Source organism: Schistocerca serialis, chromosome 4 (genome assembly GCF_023864345.2).
Source record: "Schistocerca serialis cubense isolate TAMUIC-IGC-003099 chromosome 4, iqSchSeri2.2, whole genome shotgun sequence".
NCBI classification, from domain to species: Eukaryota; Metazoa; Arthropoda; class Insecta; order Orthoptera; family Acrididae; genus Schistocerca; species Schistocerca serialis.
In genome coordinates this window covers 713,283,585-713,311,142 of record NC_064641.1, presented here as the reverse complement: position 1 = coordinate 713,311,142, position 27,558 = coordinate 713,283,585, and the positions used below count along the sequence as shown (strand labels likewise).

At 38.4% G+C, this 27,558-nt stretch overlaps 1 protein-coding gene across 1 annotated transcript in view; it reads right to left on the bottom strand.

Moving 5' to 3' along the window:
* Nucleotides 1–26,304, bottom strand: part of LOC126473232 (MOB kinase activator-like 4) — a 32,421-nt gene extending 6,117 nt beyond the window's left edge. The window contains exons 1-4 of the mRNA XM_050100145.1: nt 26,225–26,304; nt 25,684–25,847; nt 24,525–24,734; nt 5,111–5,222 (exon numbers count right to left, since the gene is read on the bottom strand). Of these exons, the coding sequence (XP_049956102.1) occupies nt 5,111–5,222; nt 24,525–24,734; nt 25,684–25,847; nt 26,225–26,284 (546 nt within the window). The 5' untranslated portion in view covers nt 26,285–26,304. The remainder of the gene's footprint in view (nt 1–5,110; nt 5,223–24,524; nt 24,735–25,683; nt 25,848–26,224) is intronic.
* Nucleotides 26,305–27,558: the final 1,254 nt, after the last annotated feature.

Sequence of the window (27,558 nt, the reverse complement as noted above, 5' to 3'; positions counted from 1 at the left end):
CGTGACTCATTAAACTGATAGTTCCGTAATTTTCACATTTTTCAACACCTGCTATCTTTGGGATCGGAATTACTATATTCTTCTTGAAGTCTGAGGGTATTTTGCCTGTCTCATACATCTTGCTCACCAGATGGTAGAGTTTTGTCAGGACTGGCACTCCCAAGGCTGTCAGTAGTTCTAAAGGAATGATGTCTACTCCATGGGCCTTGTTTCGACTTAGGTCTTTCAGTGCTCTGTCAAATTCTTCATGCAAAATCATCTCTCGCATTTCATCTTCATCTACATCCTCTTCCATTTCCATAATATTGTCCTCAAGTACATCGCCTTTGTATAGACCCTCTATATACTCCTTCCACCATTCCGCTTTACCTTCTTTGCTTAGAACTGGGTTTCCATCAAAGCTCTTGATATTCATGCAAGTGGTTCTCCTTTCTCCAAAGGTCTCTCTAATTTTCCTGTAGGCAGTATGTATCTTACCCCTAGTGAGATAAGCCTCTACATCCTTACATTTGTCCTCTAGCCATCCCTGCTTAGCCATTTTGCACTTCCTGTCGATCTCATTTTTGAGACATTTGTATTCCTTTTTGGCTGCTTCATTTACTGCATTTTGAGAAACTAATATTCGTAATAAATTCTGACTACTCAAAATCATTAAGTGTTCTACTGGTATAAAGTTATCTTAACATCTGCTCAAAAAGTTAAAACTACATTTTATATAAAATGACTAACTACATACCATACTGATCACCCACATTTTGGTAATACAAGAAAAAATAAATGGAAAAAAGTGTTGACGTACTTTATCTTCACGATCTAAGCCAGTTGTCTGTGGTATCACTATTTTTCAATTTATCATTTACCTCACTGACATCATTAGCTTCATTTGTAAGCCTTCTGCCATATCTTCCTTCTTGTCACTACTCCTATATTATGTCATTTTTTGAGCCATCCATGGCGTTGGATATGCAAGGATTCATTTAACTGAAGAGCCATTTGAGATTAAACTTCAAGCAGTATAGTTTCACTGCTCCAGAATGGATACTGATGCTTTCTTTAACTCTCCCCCAGATTGAGGGTACGGTCTTTTAATGTAACAGCCTCAGATTTTATATTGGAGTATGCGATACACATCTTTCAGTATGCCTCTCACCGGACTATCAAGAATTATGGAACTATCATTGTATTTATTCCTTTTACAGTTTTAATCAATATTTGACATCATTTGGATCGACTGAAAGTTGTCCAAGTATTACAACTAAACATATCATTTTCATTAACAAAATTACAAACCTGGATTAATGATATAGCATATTTATCCATCTCTATGCAATTAAAATTGCCACACTCAAAAGAATAGTAATTTAGTTACATCGCAGTTAAAAGGTTTTGTTTGTATGAAAATGTTCTACTAACACAATACATAAAACTCAAGAATGATAAGTAATGTATAACATAATGTACAGAGTAACTAACTGTATCGAAAAACCTAACTTCAAAGTTGAAACACTTATCATAATAACCATGTAATTTAACGGAAACTTTCACAACTCAAAAGCAAATGTAAATCAATAACATTTTGGGAAATTTTGTATAAAAAAATTGTATGAGAATGCAAATAATGTCAAATATTTCATTCTTTATAGTAAAAAATTACTGACAGTCAAGTTTTTGTGAAAATTTCTCATTATAAATTTGTAAAAGTATAAACTCTAACAATGTAATTTCATTGCAACAGAGTCTACAGACCTGATGAACTTTTCGAAAGAAATAAGTTTTTCACTCCCTTTTATTTACATTTTGTTCACACAGTTCAGTGTTCCATTACAATAGTAAATGGCTTGGCTGTGTGCTACTGTTCATGCTGAGTCAAATGTGAGGCTACAGTTAAAACAACTACAGACTGCCCTTGAAATTGCACGACTAGAACGTATGTAGTTAACAGGTTAAACATTTTGCTTGAGAATGGCTACATACCAAAACAGTACAGTACATAAAGTAAAAATAAAATCGATATGAAAAACAGCTCACGCAGGAAATTCATTTCTTACAAAAAATTTAGTGATGTACCTGACAAAATGTATTGTTACATTTTTACACAGGGGCCAGTGGAAGGGCAAGCTAGGTAGTGTTTGTGAAGTTATGAAGTGTTGGTATGAAGTTACTGAGCAAATATGCAGATGATTATTGGGCTTGAAACAAAAAAAAAAAAATTATTAGTTAATGTGAACATGACTTTTGAAGTGATGAAAAATACAAGTTTACTGGCACTGCAAGTCAGCATTTCATTTCCATAGTTCTGAAAATATGTCCTGGTTATTTTGAGAGAGGGGTTGGGGGAGACCTAGATGATAATCATATTTCACTACATACGTCAGTTTTTTTAAAAATCTGAATCAATATAATCCTCTTCTCCTTAACATATTTACTTTAGTTAAAGTATGACATTGTTGCAGTCATGTATGTGATTGTACGCACTGGAAATTACATTACGAGTGTCCTTGAAGCCACTGACTGTTAAGCTGCAGGTAAGCCCTGAAGGGACTGTTCATAACAACATCTGTTTTTGGAAGCTGTTAGGTCATGCCATCAGGAATTATTATTTGGGCTGTGTATCCCTTGAAAGAATCCAATTTAATAGTGTATCAAAATATAACAAAGTTTGGTCAATGTTATATGTGGTGAGCCTTATTAACATTTAAAAACCCCCAAAGCAATATAAATGACGTTGAGCTAAGTAATTTAATATGAGACACATGGGACTGCAAATGTCGGGAAATACCCCACAAGCGTATGGCAAATATTGGGTATGTGATGTTATCAGATGAGGTACCTCACCACACTTGCAGCAGTGGAGTTCAAGTTCCACATTGGTTTAGCATCGGGCCTAAGTGCATGACTTTAGCACATGTGCTTCAGGACTTTAATTTTGCATCTCACAGGGAGTGGTCTTCTTTTTGCATTGCATTAGACAGTTAGGTTTTTACAGTGATGTAAGATTTCTTATTGTTTGTATCAGTCTCATGGTCTCCGGTGGTTAATTGCTAAGTACAGTAAAACAAAATTCGACTGTATAGCATCATAAGTCAGTAAGTATAAGTTTTCCAAATTGCACCACTACCAGTAAATGACCTTCCTTGTTCTTTACTATATAATGCCTATAATCAAAAGAAGAAGAGTGAAAAGGAAAGAACACACAATAGTATCAGCTTTTGCTTGGTTACAATGAGGACAATAAATTTGTGAATTTTACATTTAAAGAAGGTGTTCAAAAAACACTAGATCAGTGAAGTGACGCATAGCACTGACCCATTCCAGTGATGATAGGATCAATAGGGCAATCGCTGCACACGCAGCAAGGTACGTTATTTGGTGACAATCACATGTTCAACAGCTGTCACCCCCTTTTGGGATATTCTGTGACATTTGTCGCCCTGTGTGTCTTATATTAAATCACTTGTCTCAGCATCACCTGCATCACTTTGGGTGTTTTTAAATGTTAACAAGAACCACCCTGTATGTGACAATGAAGTTGTTTTCCATCACACCACAGATAGTGTTCTTCACCGTAACATAAACCCTGCCCTCTTCATCATCATTGCCATGTACCAGCACATACCTGCTTTGATACTTATGTCACACACAACTGAAAAAGTCTTTCATCTCCAGTATCTTCATTTGGATAATTTCTCAAGTAATCAAAACTCATTACATTTCTTTAGCAGGTAAAATATGCTGTTCCAACTCATAAAATATCTTGCTTTGGTACCATGAAAGGTAGGTGGGTAGAACTGTGGCTCTTTAAATTCTTCTCCGTCTGATGCTGTGTTTAGATCGTTGCTTCTGTAACAACAGTTTTTCTCCCTGCTGCACAACTGTTTTAGCCACTACTTCAATCAATCACCATTAACTTAAAATTAATGTCAGACTGTCTATATTACCCAATTGTGAACCACACACTCCTAGAACCATATTTCTCTAAAGAGTCATGGCTGTGATTTGCATCTGTTATTGATCACTGTAATATACCGTTCTTTAACAATCAAAGCAAACTGAATAACATCGTATGTTTTCCTCTCAGCTTTCTGCTCCTGAATTTGCACAAATCTGAACACAAGAGTTAAAAGTGCACTTGGTCTATCGTATGTTGCTGTTGAGCATTAGCAGTCTTGGTGTCATCCCTGAACACCTTGTTACATTTGTAGTTGTATGTTTCAAATGTTCTGCATGAACATATTTATGCCAGATTAATTTGTCTCCTGTGGGAATACATAATCTTGTTGAGTGTTTGTCAATCTCTAATGCCGGCTCAATTACAACTACATTTGGATCCATGCAAATAGCAGTTTAAGTGTGGCAGATGTTCATAAAAAGCAATGTATGCAGAATGCATTCCCATACTTGGTGGCACTACGAAGTTTGCTGTCTGCTTGCTGCTCGCCTTCAAATATTCATCCCAGTGTTTGGCAGACCTGCTGCATCAGTTCCCACACACACCCTTCTGAAATTGTCAAATTAAATCTGTATGCCATCTGAGCTACAATCTACAAATGTAAGAAGACACTGTATTTTTTGTCTAAAATTAGGGGAAAAAGCCCATCTTCTAGTCAGGCAAACATGTACTTGGTGCAGAATGGCTACACATTCGAAATAATATATCAATAATTCTTTTTTATGCAGAATAAAACTGCACTTAATGAATCTTGTTTTCATAGCACACATTTCTCAATTATTCTGAAATGGACAAAAAATACAAGAAGATTACTCTAAAAGACAGGCAATTCCTTTTCACTTCCTCTGATTCCTGAATCAGCATTTCTCTTTATGGGCCAAGAGCAGCGTTTCTCATGAACGTGCACCGAGTACATCCTTAACTGTCACAGGGTAGTTTTGAAACTTTATAAATCTTTTGCAGTACCTTATAGATCGTACACATAGGTAAAATCTTGCAAAGTTAAATGCTAGTGGAAAAGAGATCAAAACAGAATCTGACATTGCACGAGGAACATACTATTATTATGAGATAAATAAATTGTACCTGACAATCAGAACTGAACAAAACAAACACAGAATGAGATATACAAGTAATTAAGTTAAGTAGCTTATGACTTACCTCAAAGTCATCAAATATAGTTTTGTGATGAAAGTATGCATGTGAGAAAATCCTGTATACTCTTCGACATACGGAGCCAAGTTTTGCAACTGATGATTCCTTGATGCTTACCCTGAAGAAAATGAACAAAGTCACAAACAGGATTAAAATTTATCTAAAAATTTTGATCATGAGCAAGAAATCGTGCTGAATATATATACTGTCACTAATTAGGGCTGACGTGTGTATTACACAAATACAGCATATTTCATCTAACAATAAATAAATAAATAAATAAAAGAAAACTGCACATCTATACAACTCTGCTAATATGCAAATAGAAAATACCTTAGCCACAGCTTAAATATTTTTAAACACAAAATAAAGCTGTTTTCTTTTGAATACACTGATATCGTACATACAGCATGACAATTATTTAACCATAAGAAATAAAATAGTCATAACTTCTGAACAGTTTGCATTAGGACATTCAAACTGCAAGGTTGGCCGTGAGGCATGACAGGAATTAGTATGTGCATGTGTGCACGCCTTCTTGTTGTAGGACATTGCATGTGAAAATGTCACTGTACAGCGTGCCTGAGCTCGTGAAGGCCTACTATGCGAACAATAACAGCCCAACTCTGGCTCAAAGGAAGTTTTCAAATGAGTTCAAGAAGACAACAGTCCAAATGTGCTTTGCTAATAATCAAGAATTTGATTCACAAGTTTGAGAGAACGAGTAGTGTTCACGATGAAAGTGCTGGCAATGTCGGCCACGCAAAAAGAGTGAAACGACCAGAAAACATTGAGAAGACGCATGCTGCATTTCGAAACAGACCCAGGAAATACATCAGATGAGCTGCACACCAGGTGGCAATCAACTGGGAGACACGTGACAAATTGTTGTTGAAGACCTGCATCTATTGCCATTAAAATTCAAATTCATCAGCCATTAAGTCCCAGGGCCATGGAACAGCAGCTGTGTTTCACCAACCATATTGTCGACAGAATTGACGAACAGGACTTTGGTGTGAATTGGTTTGGTTTAGCAACGTAGCACACCTTCATTTGGATGGGTTCATCAATAAGCAAAATTGGCACATTTGGGGACTGAGAATCCGCAATTCATGATTGATATGTCTCTTCACCTTCAACAGGTGACTGTGTGGTGTGCAGTGCCCAGTCACAGAATAATCGGTGCAATATTCCTTGATGGCATGGTGATTACCAACTGTACATGAAGTTTTTGGAAGATGGTTTCATTCCCGTTATCCAAAGTGACCCTTATTTTGACAAGATGTGGTTCATGCAAGACAATGCTCGACCCCATCAATGCAGGAGAGTGATGTTCTGGGGGAGCACTTTGGAGACCACATTCTGGTATCCAGAGGCCACTGGCATGGGACTCCATTGGCCACCAGAGTCTCCAGATCTGAACACACACAACTCCTTTTTGTGAGGCTATATTGAAGATAAGGTGTACAGCAATAACCCCAAAATGATTGCTGAGCTGAAAACAGCCATTCAGGAAGTCATCAATAGAATTCATGCTCCGACACTTCAGCGGATCATGCAGAATTTTGCTATTCAAGTGCACAACATCACCACCAATGATGGCACCCATACTGAACATTTCATAACCTAAATCTGAATATCTGTAGTGACATTTACATGATGAATAAAGAGTGTGTAAGCCTTAGTTTGTAAATAATTTATGTTTTTTTTCACATCGTTCAATAATTGAGGCACTGAGATCAGAAACGGGACTTGTCATCATTTTTGGGATAGATGAGTTATTACTATAGTTTGTATTTTCACATGATTCCGCATCTGTTGGTTCTAAAATGGGACTTGTTCAGTGTTTTTCCCCCCTGTCAAAACCAGGATTGAAATTACGTTTCGTGCAGAAAGAGGACTTGTCAAGGAGACAAGTCTCTATACTGTACAAAAGAATGTGAGGTGTGATTGCAACACTGTAGCGGTTTGCAGTAATCAGCTGTGAGATTTCAAAACTGCTTCGGTGATGGAACCGTCAGATGAGTCCGAAGATGATTTACAAGAATTTAGAAGGAAGAAAAGACACCCCGAACTGTGGAAGAGGAATGTGATTGAACAAAAGACAGTCAAGGGTCTGGAGCATACCAACTGGAAAGGAAAAATTGTTCCTAGGAGGGAAACAGGTGCAGATTGCAGGTAAATAGTCATACAATGTTCATCGTTTGAATTCTCTGTACATAATGTAATATTCTGTAGCAGAGGCAAATTGTGTAGAAACATTGTACTAAAATGTGAATATAAATTACTTTCATGGATGCAAAGTTTCAATTAATGTTTTAGTTGCAATACAGGAAATCGGTAAAAAACATGTTATTCGCCAAGTACAGGGTTATTACAAATGATTGAAGCGATTTCACAGCTCTACAATAACTTTATTATTTGAGATATTTTCACAATGCTTTGCACACACATACAAAAACACAAAAAGTTTTTTTAGGCATTCACAAATGTTCGATATGTGCCCCTTTAGTGATTCAGCAGACATCAAGCCGATAATCAAGTTCCTCCCACACTCGGCGCAGCATGCCCCATCAATGAGTTCGAAAGCATTGTTGATGCGAGCTCACAGTTCTGGCACGTTTCTTGGTAGAGGAGGTTTAAACACTGAATCTTTCACATAACCCCACAGAAAGAAATTGCATGGGGTTAAGTCGGGAGAGCGTGGAGGCCATGACATGAATTGCTGATCGTGATCTCCACCACGACCGATCCATCGGTTTTCCAATCTCGTGTTTAAGAAATGCCGAACATCATGATGGAAGTGCGGTGCAGCACCATCCTGTTGAAAGATGAAGTCGGCGCTGGTGGTCTCCAGTTGTGGCATGAGCCAATTTTCCAGCATGTCCAGATACACGTGTCCTGTAACGTTTTTTTTGCAGAAGAAAAAGGGGCCGTAAACTTTAAACCGTGAGATTGCACAAAACACGTTAACTTTTGGTGAATTGCGAATTTGCTGCACGAATGCGTGAGGATTCTCCACCGCCCAGATTCGCACATTGTGTCTGTTCACTTCACCATTAAGAAAAAATGTTGCTTCATCACTGAAAACAAGTTTTGCACTGAATGCATCCTCTTCCATGAGCTGTTGCAACCGCGCCGAAAATTCAAAACGTTTGACTTTGTCATCGGGTGTCAGGGCTTGTAGCAATTGTAAACAGTAAGGCTTCTGCTTTAGCCTTTTCTGTAAGATTTTCCAAACCGTCGACTGTGGTACGTTTAGCTCCCTGCTTGCTTTATTCGTCGACTTCCGCGGGCTACGCGTGAAACTTGCCCGCACGCGTTCAACCGTTTCTTCGCTCACTGCAGGCCGACCCGTTGATTTCCCCTTACAGAGGCATCCAGAAGCTTTAAACTGCACATACCATCGCCGAATGGAGTTAGCAGTTGGTGGATCTTTGTTGAACTTTGTCCTGAAGTGTCGTCGCACTGTTATGACTGACTGATGTGAGTGCATTTCAAGCACGACATACGCTTTCTCGGTTCCTGTCGCCATTTTGTCTCACTGCGCACTCGAGCGCTCTGGCGGCAGAAACCTGAAGTGCGGCTTCAGCCGAACAAAACTTTATGTGTTTTTCTACATATCTGTAGTGTGTCGTGACCATATGTCAATGAATGGAGCTACAGTGAATTTATGAAATCGCTTCAATCATTTGTAATAGCTCTGTATATAGGTTAATGATATGTTAATATCTATTTACAGAGAAACTTTTGTTGACAGAATTCAACAATATGCCCAACGAAGTTGGACAGGGCGGGTACTTGAGTGTTCACATTCTTCCCTTCATTCCAAAAGCAAGGAGACCATGCTCAAATTCCATTACCAACTGTGGAAGGATAGCAAACTATTATTATATGGTAACTGACATGACAACTGTAATGTTATTTTATTAACCATTTTGTTCCCAAATTATGTACAACTTTGATCCACATTTTGTAAAAAGGCATATATTTAATAGGGTTACAGTATTATGATGATGTAGATTTTTGTTTTATGATACTAATTCACTAGTATCTGCAGATTAAAGTTGGTTTCAAGGGAACTATAGTATGCAAGAAAGCTTTTATTGCACTCCATGGCATAACAAAACACCGAGTCAAGGACGTTATTTCAAGAATCGTTACAACCATGGCTTTGGTCGTCCTTGAGTGGATGTCTATTGGTGAATTTGAAAAGCTTACACGTACAATTGAAGGAGAGAACACCCCTGCTATCAAGATTGCATCGCAAAATGAGTTTAAACTCCATAACCTTTGGGCATGTCAGTTCTATGATAACACTGCACGTTGTGAAAAACTTGTACAAGGAGAAGAGGCGGGAAAATCAGAAATGATCACATTCGATTTCACGCAGAACGTGCCTGTTTCACACATTATATTCTATTTGTGGCAGCCATGGGTAGTTATATTTGGTATTCATAGATTTTCTGATAACAAAGCTTTCATTTATATGTTTGATGAAGCAACTGCTAAGAAGGGTCCTAATGCAGTGGTTTCTCTCCTTATAAATTTCACAACCAAGCATGTGGCCTCTAGTGTGAAAACGTATGCATTTTCAGATTCCAGTACAAAACAGAATAGGAATCGCACAATGGTTCAATTTTGGTACAGTTTAGTTCCTAGTGGTAGATTTTCCAACATTTTCCACATGTTCCCAACCTGTGGGCATTCCTACAATGCTTCTGATAGGGACTTTACAAGTCTGGAACTAAGGAAAAGGAAACAGGACATAGTGTATACTCCCCACCAATGGTTCACAGTACTACAGAAAGCAAGGAAACACATGCATATTGAACTATGCACATGAAATGCATTTCTTGACAATCAGAAACAGCTAGATTCATTTTTTAATAAGTCTGTAACTGTGAAAGCAGAAAAATGGGCTGTTACACGTTAGAAACTATTTGGGTACACTGACCAGCCAAAATGCGTCTCTGTTTCATCCAATAGCAGTGGAGTGGTAAAATATGATTTTCGTCTGGTTAAGGCTGGGACAGTCCCTCATTTCCATAATGTGTCAAGAACATACGTGGACATCATTCTAATGAAACCTGAGAAACTGAAGGCTATTGCACGCATGATTGATGTTATCCCTTTGCAGCTTCATGAGTATTTTGATAGGTTTCTAAGGCAATGCGACATTAATGAGCTGACTAGTGGAGAGGACGCCAATGAATGTGGAAGTGAAGTTTGGGACAGAGACCAATAGTGACATATTTATGAACATACAGGGCTATTACAAATGATTGAAGCGATTTCATAAATTCATTGTAGCTCCATTCATTGACATATGGTCACGACACACTACAGATATGTAGAAAAACTCAAAGTTTTGTTCAGCTGAAGCCGCACTTCAGGTTTCTGCCGCCAGAGCGCTCGAGAGCGCAGTGAGACAAAATGGCGACAGGTGCCGGGAAAGTGTATGTTGTGTTTGAAATGCACTCACATCAGTCAGTCATAACAGTGCAACGACACTTCAGGACAAAGTTCAACAAAGATCCACCAACTGCTAACTCCATTCGGCGATGGTATGTGCAGTTTAAAGCTTCTGGGTGCCTCTGTAAGGGGAAATCAACAGGTTGGCCTGCAGTGAGCAAAGAAACGGTTGATCGCGTGCGGGCAAGTTTCACGCGTCGCCCGTGGAAGTCGACGAATAAAGCAAGCAGGGAGCTAAACGTACCACAGCCGACGGTTTGGAAAATCTTATGGAAAAGGCTAAAGCAGAAGCCTTACCGTTTACAATTGCTACAAGCCCTGACACCCGATGACAAAGTCAAACGCTTTGAATTTTCGGCGCGGTTGCAACAGCTCATGGAAGAGGATGCGTTCAGTGCGAAACTTGTTTTCAGTGATGAAGCAACATTTTTTCTTAATGGTGAAGTGAACAGACACAATGTGCGAATCTGGGCGGTAGAGAATCCTCATGCATTCGTGCAGCAAATTCGCAATTCACCAAAAGTTAACGTGTTTTGTGCAATCTCACAGTTTAAAGTTTACGGCCCCTTTTTCTTCTGCAAAAAAAAAAAAAAACGTTACAGGACATGTGTATCTGGACATGCTGGAAAATTGGCTCATGCCACAACTGGAGACCGACAGCGCCAACTTCATCTTTCAACAGGATGGTGCTCCACCGCACTTCCATCATGATGTTCGGCATTTCTTAAACACGAGATTGGTAAACCGATGGATCGGTCGTGGTGGAGATCATGATTAGCAATTCATGTCATGGCCTCCACGCTCTCCCGACTTAACCCCATGCGATTTCTTTCTGTGGGGTTATGTGAAAGATTCAGTGTTTAAACCACCTCTACCAAGAAACGTGCCAGAACTGTGAGGTCGCATCAACGATGCTTTTGAACTCATTGATGGGGACGTGCTGCGCCGAGTGTGGGAGGAACTTTATTATTGGCTTGATGCCTGCCGAATCACTAAAGGGGCACATATCGAACATTTGTGAATGCCTAAAAAAACTTTGAGTGTTTGTATGTGTGTGCAAAGCATTGTGAAAATATCTCAAATAATAAAGTTATTGTAGAGCTGTGAAATTGCTTCAATCATTTGTAATAACCCTGTATATCTCTGTCAATATAAAAAGGGTTGTTTAACAAGTAAAACATGTGGAATTAACTCTCCCATGTTACATGTGTATGACCATGTTGAAATTATTAATATTTTGCTTGTAGATGTGGTATTTTGTTTCGCTATACAATATTTCAGTACAGTGACTGTTGTTTAAATCAAAAAGGGGATATGTCAGCCATTTTCTATTACCTTTTTGTATTAGTTGCCTTCATCCTATGATTACAAATTGTTGGTATAACCTTGCATTCTTCCTCACGAGTCTGTGGGACTAACTATAAGGTTTGGGAATAACAGTATTCAGAATTATACACTTTTTTCAATATATCTCAGAACATCAATTGAGTGACATATCTCCTTTTTCATCTCAACACTTAAAGTGTCACCCTGTACATATATCGGTAAGTGGGCAGTATGTAGCCATAAACTGTGCATCTCAATCTTTACACCTCACCTCAACTAACCTTTCACACACGAAGCATAAAAAGGGTATCAGTTGTCTGTTTTCCTTTGAATGAATAGTAACACCGATAAAAATCTCTTAAAATAACCGGTACGAATTTGGAACATTAAGAAACACAAAGACAAACTTTATTTTAAAAGAAACTGCATTGTGTTTTAGTGGCAGACGAGCAGTTTCTTCCTAGTGAGACTAGGAATAAAACCTTATATAGCTATAAACCAAAACAACTGTGATCTATACGGATTTCATTTTTATACATCAATGAGCAATACATAACTGAAAAATTTCTCTCTTATCTCAACAGACATATTTCATTTGACAGTAGCATAAACTTCCAAGTGGTCCATCTTGTCCACAACAGAAAAATCCAAACTTTAAACGCATTATTACTCCATAATTTCCTATCAAATATATGAAACACATAAATAACTGAATGTATCTCTGTGGAAACGACACTATTAATGGGAGGAGGGGCAAAGCAAAGTTTCATTTCATAAGACAGTGTTATTTTGGCAGTTAACAAATGTCACAACACATTGGTACAGGTTCATGTTGATGATTCTCAATAATTTAAGGTAAACATAACAACAGTATCTGTAATATGCCAAAAGGTATGTATATTACCAATTGGCTAACACGGCCACCTGGTCGCATTTGCAAGTTGCTATCTAGTGGCTACCATGACAAAAATTCCATTTTAACTGCTGACTGAACTTAAGAATTTAAAGTGCTGTCATAATCTACTCTTTAAGAGATCTAATCTTACGTTAAATGTTGAACACAGTGAGTCAAGTTTTACAATTAGAAACTGTGTATATGTCTTGAGGCATCGCAACTCATGATATGCAAATTATCCAGACTATGTTAATTCAGTATTTGAGAATGAGAGGACTTGGTGATTTCCTAAAAACTTTATAACTTGTGTAAACTTATCTGAAATTTTTTCTTGCCATCTACAAAAAATAATTTTTGGTGTTTGTGTACTAAAACTTCATCAGGAGTGATGTTTTATTACTTCTTTATTACTAACTCTTTTTGCAACACTTTTGCAGACAGTACCCAAATATTCCAGTGAACATACCTGAAAAATTATATCATCATACAACACACAATCCAATAAATATAGTATGTTTAATCGTGAGTAACAGAGTGGTTGTAACTATGATTATTTAATCCTCCTGAACATTGTTAGTGAGCAGTCAAAATAGCAACATCTGAATCTGCTTCTGTTTTATACTTAGTAGCTCCGTTCTTTAAACAACTCAATGGTTTCCTGGTGTGAGGTGAGCAAGTCAAGAATGACACCACTTTATATTAATTGTGCATAACTGTTGTAAAAATGACATGTTCTACATCACAACTTATTATGAAGAAATGCACTCTATTAGTTATGTACTATACGATCGTACTATTTAAGTTAACCTTAAAACAAATAATAGATGTGAAGTGAATTAAATCTCTCTGTACACATATAAAGTAAAATTATAAACATTCGAATTCGAGTATTAACGGGTTGATCTTGGCTTCAGACCAGTCTAGGGAATGTTTCATTTCACAGTTTATTTACATATTTATTCTAATTTTCTGTTTCTCATACAGTCAAAGGAATATGACCATTTTCTCCCCCCCTCCCCTCCCCCCCTCACACTTCCCTCTTGGAAGAATGAAGAACGCCTATTTGAGTTGTTCTCTTAATGTAATTTTGTCCAATTTCTCTTTCCAGACAAAAGGGGGTTCTCATTTCTATACTACTACTACTACTACTACTACTACTACTATTATCTCTTAACTTCAGCCATCTTATGTCTGCCTCTAAAGAGATATTGCATGGAGTTAAGCAGCCCCTAGACGGCCACTATTACTGCATGCCTCTGTGATGATGATCATGTTACTACCGAATTGTTATGGCTTTCTTTCACGGCCACTTGTTGATAAACTGCCTGTTTGCTTCTACCTTGTTTTCTTCAGCCGACACTTGTTTGGTGATTTTTCTGACGTTTCACCAAGATGAGTGAATGGCATTGCCAAAGCTTCACCCTTCACTGCCAGCATTGTGGGACGTCAGGCCACATAGGCACAAAAAAATTAAATGAAGAAGGTACCGAACAACACTGACCTGGTGGAACTGTCTCTCTCATTGTAGTATTTTGATCACAGGGATCGAAGTGTCAATGGAAATTTATCGAGAATGCAAGGATTAAGAATAAAAGTTGCCATTTTTTATATAAATGAGTTGGTTAGTTTCAATTCATGTCATGCCACAATAACTAACTTTGTAGGTGATGCAAAACAACCCCGAGACTTGATCACTGTCCACTCATTACTTTGCTACATAAAATCAACCAGGTTGTACATGCGGACAAGGAAAAAAAATTCCCAGATTTCGAGGTTAAAAATACACTTTCTCCCAGGTGAAAACACACTTTTTCCGTATTAAGTGACAGTATATTTTCCCTCGGAACTGCAAAATCCTTTTAATGATTATGGTTTTATACACTGGCGTAGAATTTCCCGGCACTTTAAAAACCAAAACTTAGGGGGAAAAAAAAAAAGACACATTTTGGAAATATCTTTGATGTGCAGCAACATGTACGCTGTGTATTTTCATGTTACGAAAGTATACATTGGAATTCCACCAAACACCGCATGTTACTTTCTGAATCATTGAAATCGAGATTGCGATGCACTTTTGTAAGCCAGTCATAGCTCATGTCACGTGATCTCGCCAGCCAATGACAGTGGATATTCAGAGCATATGACATGTGATCTAGTCAGCTAACAGCAGTATCACTGTTAAGTAGCACGAACACACAAACAGGGAAAGTTAATAGTTTAAATTAATATACATAGTGTTGTTACAAGAAAAGCAAAGCTTTCACATATAACATAGGACTCTAACGTTAATAAGTTGCAAGAGAAGCTAAGCTTTTTGCGTGTTAAACTTTAAGATATATCACACAAAAGTGCCAGTAAAATTTTTAATAATGACATAAATGTCTGATCTTCAGGGTTTGAAAGTCTTCTAAATGGCTCGTCATCGAAGAGTTGATTTTTAAATGATAGTCAAGTGCTCTTTGATTTAAGAAATTCATGGTACTTTCTCGCACATAGTTCACCTTACATAAAAGGATATTTACTTCGAAAATAACGCTTTTCAAACCACCATTCACAATATTTTCCCATGGCTTGTTAGAAATAGGTTCGTTTCAGCAGTTGCCGGAGAGTGCAGATAACAGATGACACCGTGCTTGCGCAGCTACCATGAATTAGGAAGCCCGTATGTACGTATATGTAGAACATTTAAAAATCATACATTATGTCATAAAAGAAATAAGACACCAGAGGATACTGCAAGAGCATCAGAAATTCGTGAACCATAATAAAATGTGCACATTTAAAGTGCATACTTGAAGTGCACATTTGTATGTTCAGATTCCCAACGAAGTAGACCTTGATCAGATATTAAGCTTTTCTGTGTGGTTTTCGGGATGTAAATTTTCTTGGAGCACCAGTATTGTATTATATCATGTTTGGTTCTTTTTTGTGGCATAATGCCATGTGCGCTCGAAGATGAAAACGCACACTTGAAATGCAGCAAACAGTTGAAACTAGCCAGTACTGTGGAATTAAACATTTCGTTTCAAATACATTGACTGCCTCTGTGGAAAAGGTTAATAAAAGTCAAATTTAGACAAAAATAACTTAATTGTTCTGCAAGGCGATTAATGCTAGACTGTCAGAAAGGTGGAAATTAAAAAAATCTGAAACTAATAACATATTTTAGCCTTCCATAATTATGTGAATCTATTTTAATTCACTTGATAGCTCCCAGCCACAGATATCCATTTTGTTTTCATTTGATGTGAGAGTAAACAAAGGGCAAACAGCAAAATCACTAAATGTAAACATGAGTCACGTGAAGACTACCCACTAAACTCAGACTGCTCTGCGCATCAGCCCCGGACCTACGATATTTGCGAACCGCGCCAATAATAAAAAAAAAAAAAAAAAAAAAAAAATCGAATTTTCAAAAATATGTTCGACTTGTAGTGCACACCTTTCTGAAAAGTCTGAAACATAAAACATATGTGTTCGAGGAAATGTACGACAAGTTATCTGGTCTTAAGTGTGTCCAAGTGCAGTGACACGCCTCTTCATACAGCATTCTTCTATAGCACATCACTATTTCGCTCTGTGGAATTGAAACGTGTATATTTTGTAATGGATGCCATCAAATCTACACAGGACAGTGGAAATTGTAATGTCCTGTGGTGCCTCTCCTGTTCCCAGTCGGCCGGTTTAACAGCCTGCCCTCTTTTTTTTTTTAATAAAAAAAAATCTCACAATTAATAGCGAATGGGATTCTTTGTAATCGGCAGAACAAGAACTCTTCAGAAAATTTGCACTCTTTATTGTCTATTAGCTAATAACTTGCTGTTTTGTGTGGCATAAAATTAAATATAGGATACATAAAACCAATAAAGACAAGAGACAAGCAAGAAAGTACACATTCCTTCAATCCTTAGCTTCTAGCATTTTTTTCTCTCTGATCTTGCTACAGCTTTACATGGCATGCTTTCCTTTCAGCGAAAGTATCTATTACCTCATCAAAGTTCGTGAAACGTTATGCTACATGAAATATCGAAATATTGTTATCTAATAATGAAAAAGCTGTTAATACAAAAAATACCAAAGACTGGTGTGGTTTCTCGATCTGATTACGTCTATTTTGTCACTGTCTGCTAGTAAAACAAAATAGGCCTTGCTAATATTGAAGCAATTTTGTAACACAAACCAAATAAATGAGAATGTTTTGGCACAAATGGTCATTTTTATAAGACGACAGAATATAATTCATGAAGTACCAATATCAAATGCCCATAAGGCCTACTACAAGCAAAAAGCTTTGTGTTAGGAAATAGTTTCACATTTCATTCATACACACCAGTTTCTCAAGCAAGAGATCAAAAAGTAGTATTACGAAATTTGGAATCTTATTATTCTTCCATAATATGTGTGATGTCCCCGTTTCTTCTTCTTCCTCATTCTAACAAACAATCTTGTCATCAAGAATTCTGTAACTATTCCTGTCATTGTCAAAATCTGTTTGCCGATTGACTTCACAAACTCTGCCAGAGTCACAGGTTTAGTTATCCCGCGATTATTCTCCGGTTAGCCGTTGTTACATGTTCATACAACACGTTTTCCGCATTACTTCCAGAATAGAACTTCAGTGGCTGCTAGCCAGGGACTTCACAACTGGTCCTTGCTAGTGTAGCGATCTGGCCAAAAATTTTCTGTCAAAATTTCATTTTCTTGGATACTCCGAGAAGATAATACGTAATCTTTCTCACCTGTTATTCCTGTTAGTAGTTTACTTCCATTCTGGTAGTCTGAATCCATGGAATTTCGCTAGTAATTATAACAACGCTGAACATTTGCAAACCCAATCAACCACATAATCACACAGCGATTGGCGTTCATCCAATCGGCTTTACTCTGCTCAGCTCGTATAAACCCGTCCCCTTTTGTCTGTGGAAAGTTTATTTCTAGATGGGACGAGGATTCTCCTGACAGAGACATCACGTACACTATGCATTCATAAGTCAACTTATGATTCATTCAGAAATCAAGTTAAAATGTGTTCAAAAACCTACAGGGATGCATTTCAAAATCATATGAATAATTGATAGACCAATGTGTGCTGGATGCTAGGCACTATGTGAAACAAGTTTCTTTCCCACAAGAATATGAATTTGGCGCCCCGTTTTCCTGGTATCATCTAGCTGCGATTGCTTGCACAGCTAACAGCCACATTTCTGTAGCCAGAAGCAGGAGAATCTACTACTCAAGTGCGACTCAACTGTGCATGTGCCCACTCGTAACTGCTAAAATGAATCTAATGTAAACAGTTGTGACTTCACACTCATCGGAGGCAATTTGTTGTTATGAAGCATTGCATAGTCTTCCTAAAGCCTTTGACACATTTTGCTGTTGGTAGACGCTTGCATGAGCACTGTGTGTGTCGTCGTATATGGCACATCTGCTTTGCAATTTAAGTTATTTTTGTTTTTTTTCCTCTTGTTTATGTTTAACTGTTGAAATATTATTCTGCAGTACGGAGATACGGTAATATTCTTTGGTAGAGTATCGGTTCTTACCAGTCAAAATTACGAACATTTAACTGAAAACTAAAACAATGAAAAATTCCCGGGGTTATCCTGGTTTTCTCCCGGATGAAAAACTTCCCGGATCTCCTGGCTGTCCCAGGTTGTATACACCCTGCCAACATACAATTACAGAGCAACTGCAAAAGCCCTAGTATTGTCTCAGTTTGATCAACCATGTAGCACTACATTTGGCTAAATGATAGGTTTAGGGAACTCACGGAAATTACTTCCACCAGTGTATGAGAATTCTGTAAGAAATCCAATGGCAGAAGGTGGGGGATGCCTGTGTATGAGGACAACCATTTCCAGCAGTATATAAAAATGTTGGACTACCAACACAAAAATATTATAATCTATTTTTCCATTCAACCTCAATGCTTTTAACAACTCGACACTCTTTGAACCAATTTTTCATCCACCGTTTTTTTCAGCTTGCAACAAAGTAGAGGAATTATCTCAGCATCAGCTTCTTTATCATCTACCATCCGAAAGACAATATTACTGGGTAGTCTACAGAGAACTTCAACAATATTGCAAATTATTAGTGTGCAATATTACTGAAGGTTTAGGGGGAATTGGAAATGTCGTGTGGCTAGGGCCTCCCATCAGGTAGACCATTTGCCTAGTGCAAGTCTTTTTAGTTGACGCCACTTCAGCGACTTGCGTGTCGATGGGGATGAAATGACTATGGTAAGGACAACACAACATCCAGTATCTGAGCGGAGAAAATATCCGACTCAGCTGGGAATCGAACCCGGGCTGTTAGGTATGACATTCTGTCGCACTGACAACTCAGCTACCAGGAGCAGACTTTACGGACTATTAAGCTTCTTCTGCCTATTAAGTTTGATTTATCGTATTTACTCGAATCTACGCCACACTTTTTTTCCATTTTGTGTGATCTAAAAAACCGCCTGCGGCTTAGAATCGAGTGCAAAGTAAGGGGAAGTTCCGAAAAATGTTGCTAGGTGCTGATACAACTAACTTCTGCCGTCGAATATATGTAGCGCTACACAGGCATGCTTTGCAGGCACAAAGATAAATACTGGCGCCAAAACCTCTGAGTCAGTAAATAAATTCTAAAAAGGTGCAAGGCGAGCTTTTTTGTCCGCCCCGAGTTTCGACCACTGCACTTTCATACATTATCCAACGAAGTAAATACAAATTCCATATTGTTCATCTTCGAATGTAGCAGCATTTCAATGCACTATGAAAATCTGACTGGCAAGACTGTTTGGGATGTTTGTCAATATGGCCAACTGTACGTTCTGAATTTTTTCCTACCTGTGAGAAGAGATGGCTGCTAACAGGAACTTTTACGAATTGTGAATCACATGCAGTATTCTCTTCACCATAAGAATAATACGAATATAAACATTTTGCCATGTATTCTTTCGTGGTTGCTGCTATCTCATTTAAATCCTGTCTGCCTAATAAACTACGAAACTAGTGTGAGACAACAGCAAACACGGAAGAATATACGTATCATGTCATATTTATACTCGTATTATTCTTATGCCTAATAGTGATACAGTCAGAAATGAAGCACGGCAATTGACTAGATTTTTAAATCTAAGATGACTCATTTTTGTGCACAATGTAATGTACAAAAGAGGCGTCTGCAAAGATTTTCAAAAGGCGAAAAATTTTAGCTAAATTCTCGTTCAGAACATCTTCTATCATACGCAGTCTATTATTTGGTTCTTGTTGACCATTATCAAAGAAAGCAGCAGTTTAATTAACAACAAATAGCAGTCTCTTGCCATTGCTTCGCTAATGAGACGATTCCTCTCTCTCTCTCTCCTTTTTTTAAATGTAAGCGGCGTTAGCGTGCACAAAAGCAAGCCATGCCGCAAGCGGCGACAGGTCGTAAACACTCATTATCAAAATGCGACAAACAATGCATGACACAGTACAGTAATGCATTTTCAGCTTAGAGTGACGTAAACACCTATAACAAAGAGAACGGCACTTAACAGATCAAAGAAAAATAAGCAATCAATTCAAACCAGACGAAGCACGTGAAAAAGGAAGGGTACCCGTATAAATACGAACGGAGCGCCTGACGCATAGCAATGGCTACCTGGTAAAGCTTAACTGCTAAGCTTATGACCCGAATGAAACGACTGTAGCTGCATCGTCATTCATTCAACCTAAATTGTGTCTCATATTACAATGGACCAACTTTGTTTCGATTTGGAGATGCAGACTAAAACTTTTCTCTCCCCTTGAATTTCAAGTCTCAAATTTCAGGTGTGGCTTAGATTCGAGTAAATACGGTAGTTGTTTTCTCCATGTCCACGTTACATGTATTGCAGTTCATAAATGAGTAATTTCCCTCTGTGTTAACATACAGCAGCACCCTTTACTGTTAGATGATTTTGATTACAATTACCAATTTTAATGGCTATGACTTTGACATTTAATGCCAACAGAATGTTACTGAAGGCTGCGGCCAGACAACCTCTCAGCACCAGCAGAGAGTACATTTCCTGAGAAGCTGAAATATGCTACTATCATACCTCTTCACAACGAAAGTATTAAGACAGATAGTGATAATTACTTGCCAGAATAGCATACCGGACAGCTGTGGCTGGCTGATCACTGGACTAAAAAGGACGAGCCAGCCACTTTGTAATACACTAAAATCTCCAACCTAAAGGTTCCAGCTGGGGTCCAGACACTTAATGAAACTTTAAAACCTTCAACACATTGGTCTCGTCATCAGCTAAAAGAGAAGGCAGACTCCCACCCAAATTCAATTCTGTCCTCCCACAATACAATAACAAATGCACTCTGTTAATATGCAGCATATACTGATTTGCACATCACAGGAATTACAGACTGGGGGTGCCCTCACATCACATAAAATTCCAATCTGGAGGCAGGTCAGGGTCACCTCATCCCCCCTGATTGACTGGCATGAGGAATGCCATAGCCAGACAGTGGGCTTCACCAACTGCAGCTTCTAGTCTGTCAATGCCAGTCAGTCCTCCTCCCACAACTGCATTGAACTCCAACTCTCCAGAGAAGTGACAGCTTGGAGGAGATTGGCACACTGTGTCATGCAGTTCTCTCTGCGAGTGTCCTTGATGGCTTGTTTATTTCCCCATTGCTTTCCCACCACTATAGGACGTACAGTGGGGCACTCATTTACTGAACATATTTCTCTGTTGTGTACACATGCTGTGACAATTGTTATGGTACTCAGGGTATTGAAGCAGATGGAGAAAGTTTTTGTCCTGAAGATGCCTCATCTGCTCCAATGAATTCCGTTTGTTATATTTCAGGGCACAAAACAACTGAGATCATACATGCCCATGTCATAACCTTACAACACTAATACAAAAAAGGAGTTAAAAGCGACTACACATTAAGCCCAATTGATGAAAGGAAAGAGCTGAGAACAAGGACTTTCTCTCCGAGAGAAGTCAACAAAATACACTGTAGAGACAACGGATGTCCTGAACTTAAGATTAAATGTCCTTTGCCATGTTGTTATAATGGATAAAAAGTAAGATGCAGTCAACAACCTGTGCATCATTCACTGAAACGATCAATAGTTCATATGGCAAACATACATTAGAACGTTAGTGGTTAAAAAAAAAAAAAAAAAAAAAAAAAAAAAAAAAAAAAAAAAAAAAAAAAAAAGGCATTTGGGCAGGAAACAGTGAACTGTTGACGGTGGGGGACTGCCACTTTATAAATGGCGATGGCTAAAATGACAGTGCCCAATATGCAACTTAGCTAAATCGATCTCCTCATGGCAAGAGGGCTGAGAGGAGATTGGTTAAGCCGCAGGGAGAGGTTTGATTCCAGTGCCTTCAAGATCACATGGAACTCTGTAGAAAATACATTGTAGCCACAGAGAAAGTGAATCCTGATGACAAAGTTGGGGAATATGCCTGAAAAGCTAGTGGAATCCCCCTCACTTTGAGCCAGCAGAGTAAACAACTCTAAAACTACGATGCTATCTAAAATATTGAAAAATAATGATCAAAATATAAAATACGTAGTGCAATTGGTCTTAAAATTCATCAAGCCTGCACTAATTCTGGACCTATTTAGGAGCCAAGATGGAGATCAGCTCCAGCCTTGGTATGAAACATTAAAACCAGCCACACCAACCTCTAAGGGCAATGCTTCGCGTGAGTCCCACAGGGCCATGTCACTCTGTGTCAAGTATGAAATTGCCTTTCCACCAGAGGCTGAGCAATGCTATGGTGGGTAGGTGTCTATGGTATGGATAGTGTCTTGTTTTACAGGCCTGTCACATCATGAGGAGTTGTCACCTGACATGAAGTGATGGCTCACTAGCCTCAGCCCAAAGGTTTGATATGGGGCGGGTTCTAAATGCCCTGCGGCCAACCAAATTCCTTCAGGGTGCACCACATCCTATATTTTTAAATAAGAGTTGTGCAGACTGATACACCATGCACCTATAATCATGCTGAGATCGCATGAGCAGGTAAATTTGGTCAGCTCACCATGAATCATAACTTAGACCAAGCTTGGAACAAGAATGCTGCGAAAACATCTTGCAGCATTTGCCATTTGAATGAAGCAAAGAAATATGTTCACCTAACACAACACACTTTTTTCATTTAATATCCATATTATGTGACTTACTGTGGAAAAAAAAGAGAATGATTCAAAAATTCTAGAACTTGGAGACTTGTAATTAAATTTTTTTTGTTGACAATCATTCCACTCCCTTAACTAGTATACTGCAAGTGAATATGCATGTAAAACTAGTCAGCTGACCCATATATTTTAGAAATACAGGTTTCAGTACCTAAAACACATCACAAAAACCCTAAAAACTAAGTATCAATTGCCAAAATGGCTGTGGGTGTACTATCCACATAATTTTTCTTTACCTCTCTGCTTTCCAGCTCGTGACGGGTATTAGTCTGATTCCAGTGACTGAGCATAATATCAATGCTGTTAACAAAAAACTGGTTACATAAGCACAGTAGCAACCACAACAGCACTCAGAACTCATGACTCTCTTTCTCTACTCATATTTTTGTGTGAACTGTGTTTACTCTATGGCAGATTACACCATGATGAGAGTATATAAATTTAAAAGATGCTTGCAGCTTCAGTAAAATAAAAACAAAAAAATAAGCGTTTATCTGTTCCGTTAGTCTGTTTTAAATTTTACATGTGCTCCACAAAAAGATAATGTGTGCCCCATTTATCTTTTCAACAAAACTACATTAGCGAGGAGGAGCTTACCCCCTTCGCACGGCACCGCTCCCCTCGATATTCACAAGGCTGGCTGCCGGTTCCTCTCTCCGCTCCCCGCACCCCCCTCTGGAAGCGGTAAAGAAAAAGTATGCGGATAGTAATGGCAGTATTATCAACACTGTAACAGTTGCGAAGTAGAAAAATCAGTTTAACATTTGAGTGCACTGATCAAACTCTGCAGTGGCAAGAGAAATGCCAAAGCATATGAGAAATTGTTGATGAATAGGTCAGACGCTTACTTCAAGGAAGCAGAACTTCCCTCCGGTAAAACTGGAAGGCCATAATCAAGCAAGAATGCCTGAAACTTTCACATCTCATTTGGCATCAACATCTTTCCTATACATTAGACAAGTCAACTAGCGACTGAATCTTCATTCTGACAAGTGAATACCTTACCTACCATACACACAGTTTTGTGGAACAGCTGATACAGTGTGATGAGTGGCTCATTTACTGTCTTCACCAAAATGCACTGTTGCACTACCTTTGTTACTAAATTTTCTACGTTATTTCTACCTAAGTACAACAGCTCTCCCTACGCCACAAAAGAAGAAGGAAAAATTCTGTCTTGATTACACATCACAGAACAATCAGAAATGAAATACATTCTAACATTTTCCTAAAAACAACTGAAGGGATGCAAGCCAGGTACACAGTTACAAAAACTTATTCTGCACCAAAATTTGTTTTTATCTACTACAAGATAAAAGCCTTTTCAGCCTTCTTATCTGGTTTCACCCAAAATATTTTTTGTTTTACAGCCTTCCTCCCCCCCCCCCCCTCCCCCTGCAGGACAGCAACAATAATACTGAAGTTGCTGTACAAATTAACATATTTCATAAATGTGTTAATTTTGGAACCACTTAGAAAGAAAGAAAATAAAACAAACTAAATAATAACAGACAACATACTGCACCTGCTAGGAAAATACTTGTTACTGTTTAGCAAACAAGCTGCTCCATCTAGCGTGTGCCTCGTGTAATCAATGGCTGGGCATTCCTTTGGAGTTTTGTGTGCAGCACACAGAAAAATCCACTGTTCCGTAGCTGTCATCTGCGTACATGTTTCTGGATGGCATTCAGTCTGAAGACGAACTGCCAAACCATTTAGCTCCATACAGAACTGCCTGTAACATTAAATAAGAGTAAGTTTTTACACAGACAGACACACACACACACACACACACACACACACACACACGAGAGAGAGAGAGAGAGAGAGAGAGAGAGAGAGAGAGAGAGAGAGAGAGAGAGAGAGAGGGGGGGGGGGTCAAGCAGACCAAAAATTTACTGTAGTTAATAGTTGTAATGGAAAAGTGTAAAGATGTACACGTGTGTGAAGTTACTGCAGCACATGCACTGACTACTGACATATAATAATATCATTATCCAGTTCCTCAACATGTCTATATTTTTAGATTAATTGTGTTACTTAGGCATGTAAGTATTTTGACTGTAACAATAAGAAATGTGATACTTCATGTAGCAAAAAAATTATCCGAATAATTTGTTTTGTAATTCTAAGAGCAGTGCACTATATCTACCTTATCTTTATCTACAATCTAACAACTTGTACTGCTAGATCCTGTATTGTGCAGTTACGAATGTCATTTATTTACTGGAGGTGACATCTCAATCCAACTGACAAAACTGCATACTTAACTAAACTGACATACAAAAATTCACGATTGTTTGTGACACATTATGCATGAACCGGCCACATATGTTGACAATGTGTAACAAGTTAATTCATATTATTAACTCACTTTGAAAGATAAAACAAGACACACTAAGAAATCAAACAGGACTCTCAGCAATTCAGCTAGTTGTACTGTAATTAAAAACATAAACATTAATATAGTCTCTATGCATAAAATGATACAGCACCCACATAACACAATTGGAAGCATGAACAACTTAGGTGCAACATACCTATGCAAATTACTCTTTCCAACTAAGATGTATTTAGTTTTTAATGCAAGATTCTTTCGTTTGTCAACTAATTACTGTACTGACAACACTACTATCACGACGCGAACATGCGCAATGAGAAGAAAAAGTTGTGACAAATAATACCTTAAGTGTTCGTATTTCCAAACGCCTTCATCCTGCGATTCTGGCCGGGTGAGAATAAGATCAATATTTGCTGGGTCTCTTCGTATCTGTTGCTGAATGTATTGCTGTACAGCAAGTGTGCTATCCATTTCTTCGAATGGTTCATCTGGCCAACGACTGAAATCCTACAGATAGAGTATACGATATAGTATGTCAGCTGTTACAATTTATAAAAAGGCATATGCTAATGTTCAGATCAACGCAGCTGCATATATTGAAATGTACTTTAGTTTCCTGGCGTCTGACTTTAACTTGCCGCTTTGGATAATTTTATTTGCTATATACTGCAAGCTTTGACTTCACAGTACTGTAAATGAGCACAGTAACTGCTTAAATATGAACATTTCGCATGGAAAGTTCATATTGACAGGAACGTAGTCGCTCATTCCCAGGTACACGAATTACGAAGAAAAACTGACAGTAACCATACACTTTAAGATCGCTTTCGTTCACCAATGTGTGAATAATAACAATGAAACGACACACACAAAACTTTTCGCACCTTCGCTTTTGTCCCAGGCCTATTTCTCCTTAAAATAGTGGATCCATCAGCCATCTTCATGGTTGCCAAACTCGCTACTACGGGTCTACTGTCACCTAGCGGCGAACATTTGAAGTGCAAGCAGAGCAGAACAAAAACGTAACGCAATGAAAACACCGGACTCAGTTGTGTGCCAAGTTTCCGCAACAAAGCCTTTCTAATCTGCGCGATTCACTGTAATGTAAAGAACATTTTCCTTTTTCGGAAAGGTGATATGATTGATGAGTATCTATAGATTATCATAAGAGAAAGAGATGTGTTCGTCATCGATTCTGTGGCACTTTTCGTGTGGTACAAGAAATATGCAAAATGAGCCAACATTGAAAATAAAAGAATGATTTAGGTGTTCTTCCAAAAATTTCATTCGACATGTAACAAACAGAGGAATACGATACCCATAACAATAGTAAAACGGGAACACCACGGCTCAGCAAACGTGGTAGTGTGCATAAATGTTAGAGATCCTGAAATTTCGTAAGAGCATGCAATATGTAAAAGTGGTTGTAGGCAACACTGGATGCGCATAGTGTGTCGGAAGGATTGAACAGTGTAGAGGAACTCGGCTCGGCCAACTTTTCGTGTTTAAAACATGATACTTACCAAGCTACTCATCTTTTAAAAATATGGAGAGTTTCGAAACTTACCATCATACGGATATTTTGTCCATGTATGTAAATCACTTATTTCACATACCATAGAAGTTGCTGTTTCATTGTCAGATATCAAGCTCTCAGGTTTCTGCGGCACTTTGCAAAAAGGTGGTGGTATGTTGACGCGTGGCTGGTGGGAGGGAAAGGAGGAAGGAGGCGGGACTTAGTTCGTCAAGAAAGTCAGAGATGTTATCGGTGTGCATCAACTTGAAAACACCGTATTCTGAACCAGCGTGAATAAGAACGCTATGGTTCCAGTGCAAGATGCCGTACACTATCTGATCAAAAGCATCCGGACAGCTATCAGTGAACGGGGTGTGACCACCCTTCGCCTTTATGACAGCTTGAAATCTGTTGGGGACACTTTCAATGACGTGTCTGAAAGTCTGTGAAGGAATGGCAGCTCATTCTTCCCCAAGAGCCGAAACCAGAGAAGGTAGTCATGTTGAGAGAAAGTAGTCATGTTGAACACTGGGGTCTGGAGCGAAGTCGACGTTCTGACTCATCCCAAAGATGTCCACTGGCTCAGCTCGAGTCTCAGAGCAGACCAGTCCATTTCAGGAATGTCATTGTCTACAAACCGTTGACTCACAGATGCTGCTTTATGACAGCGTGAAGAGTCACGCTGATACAATCATCATCTCC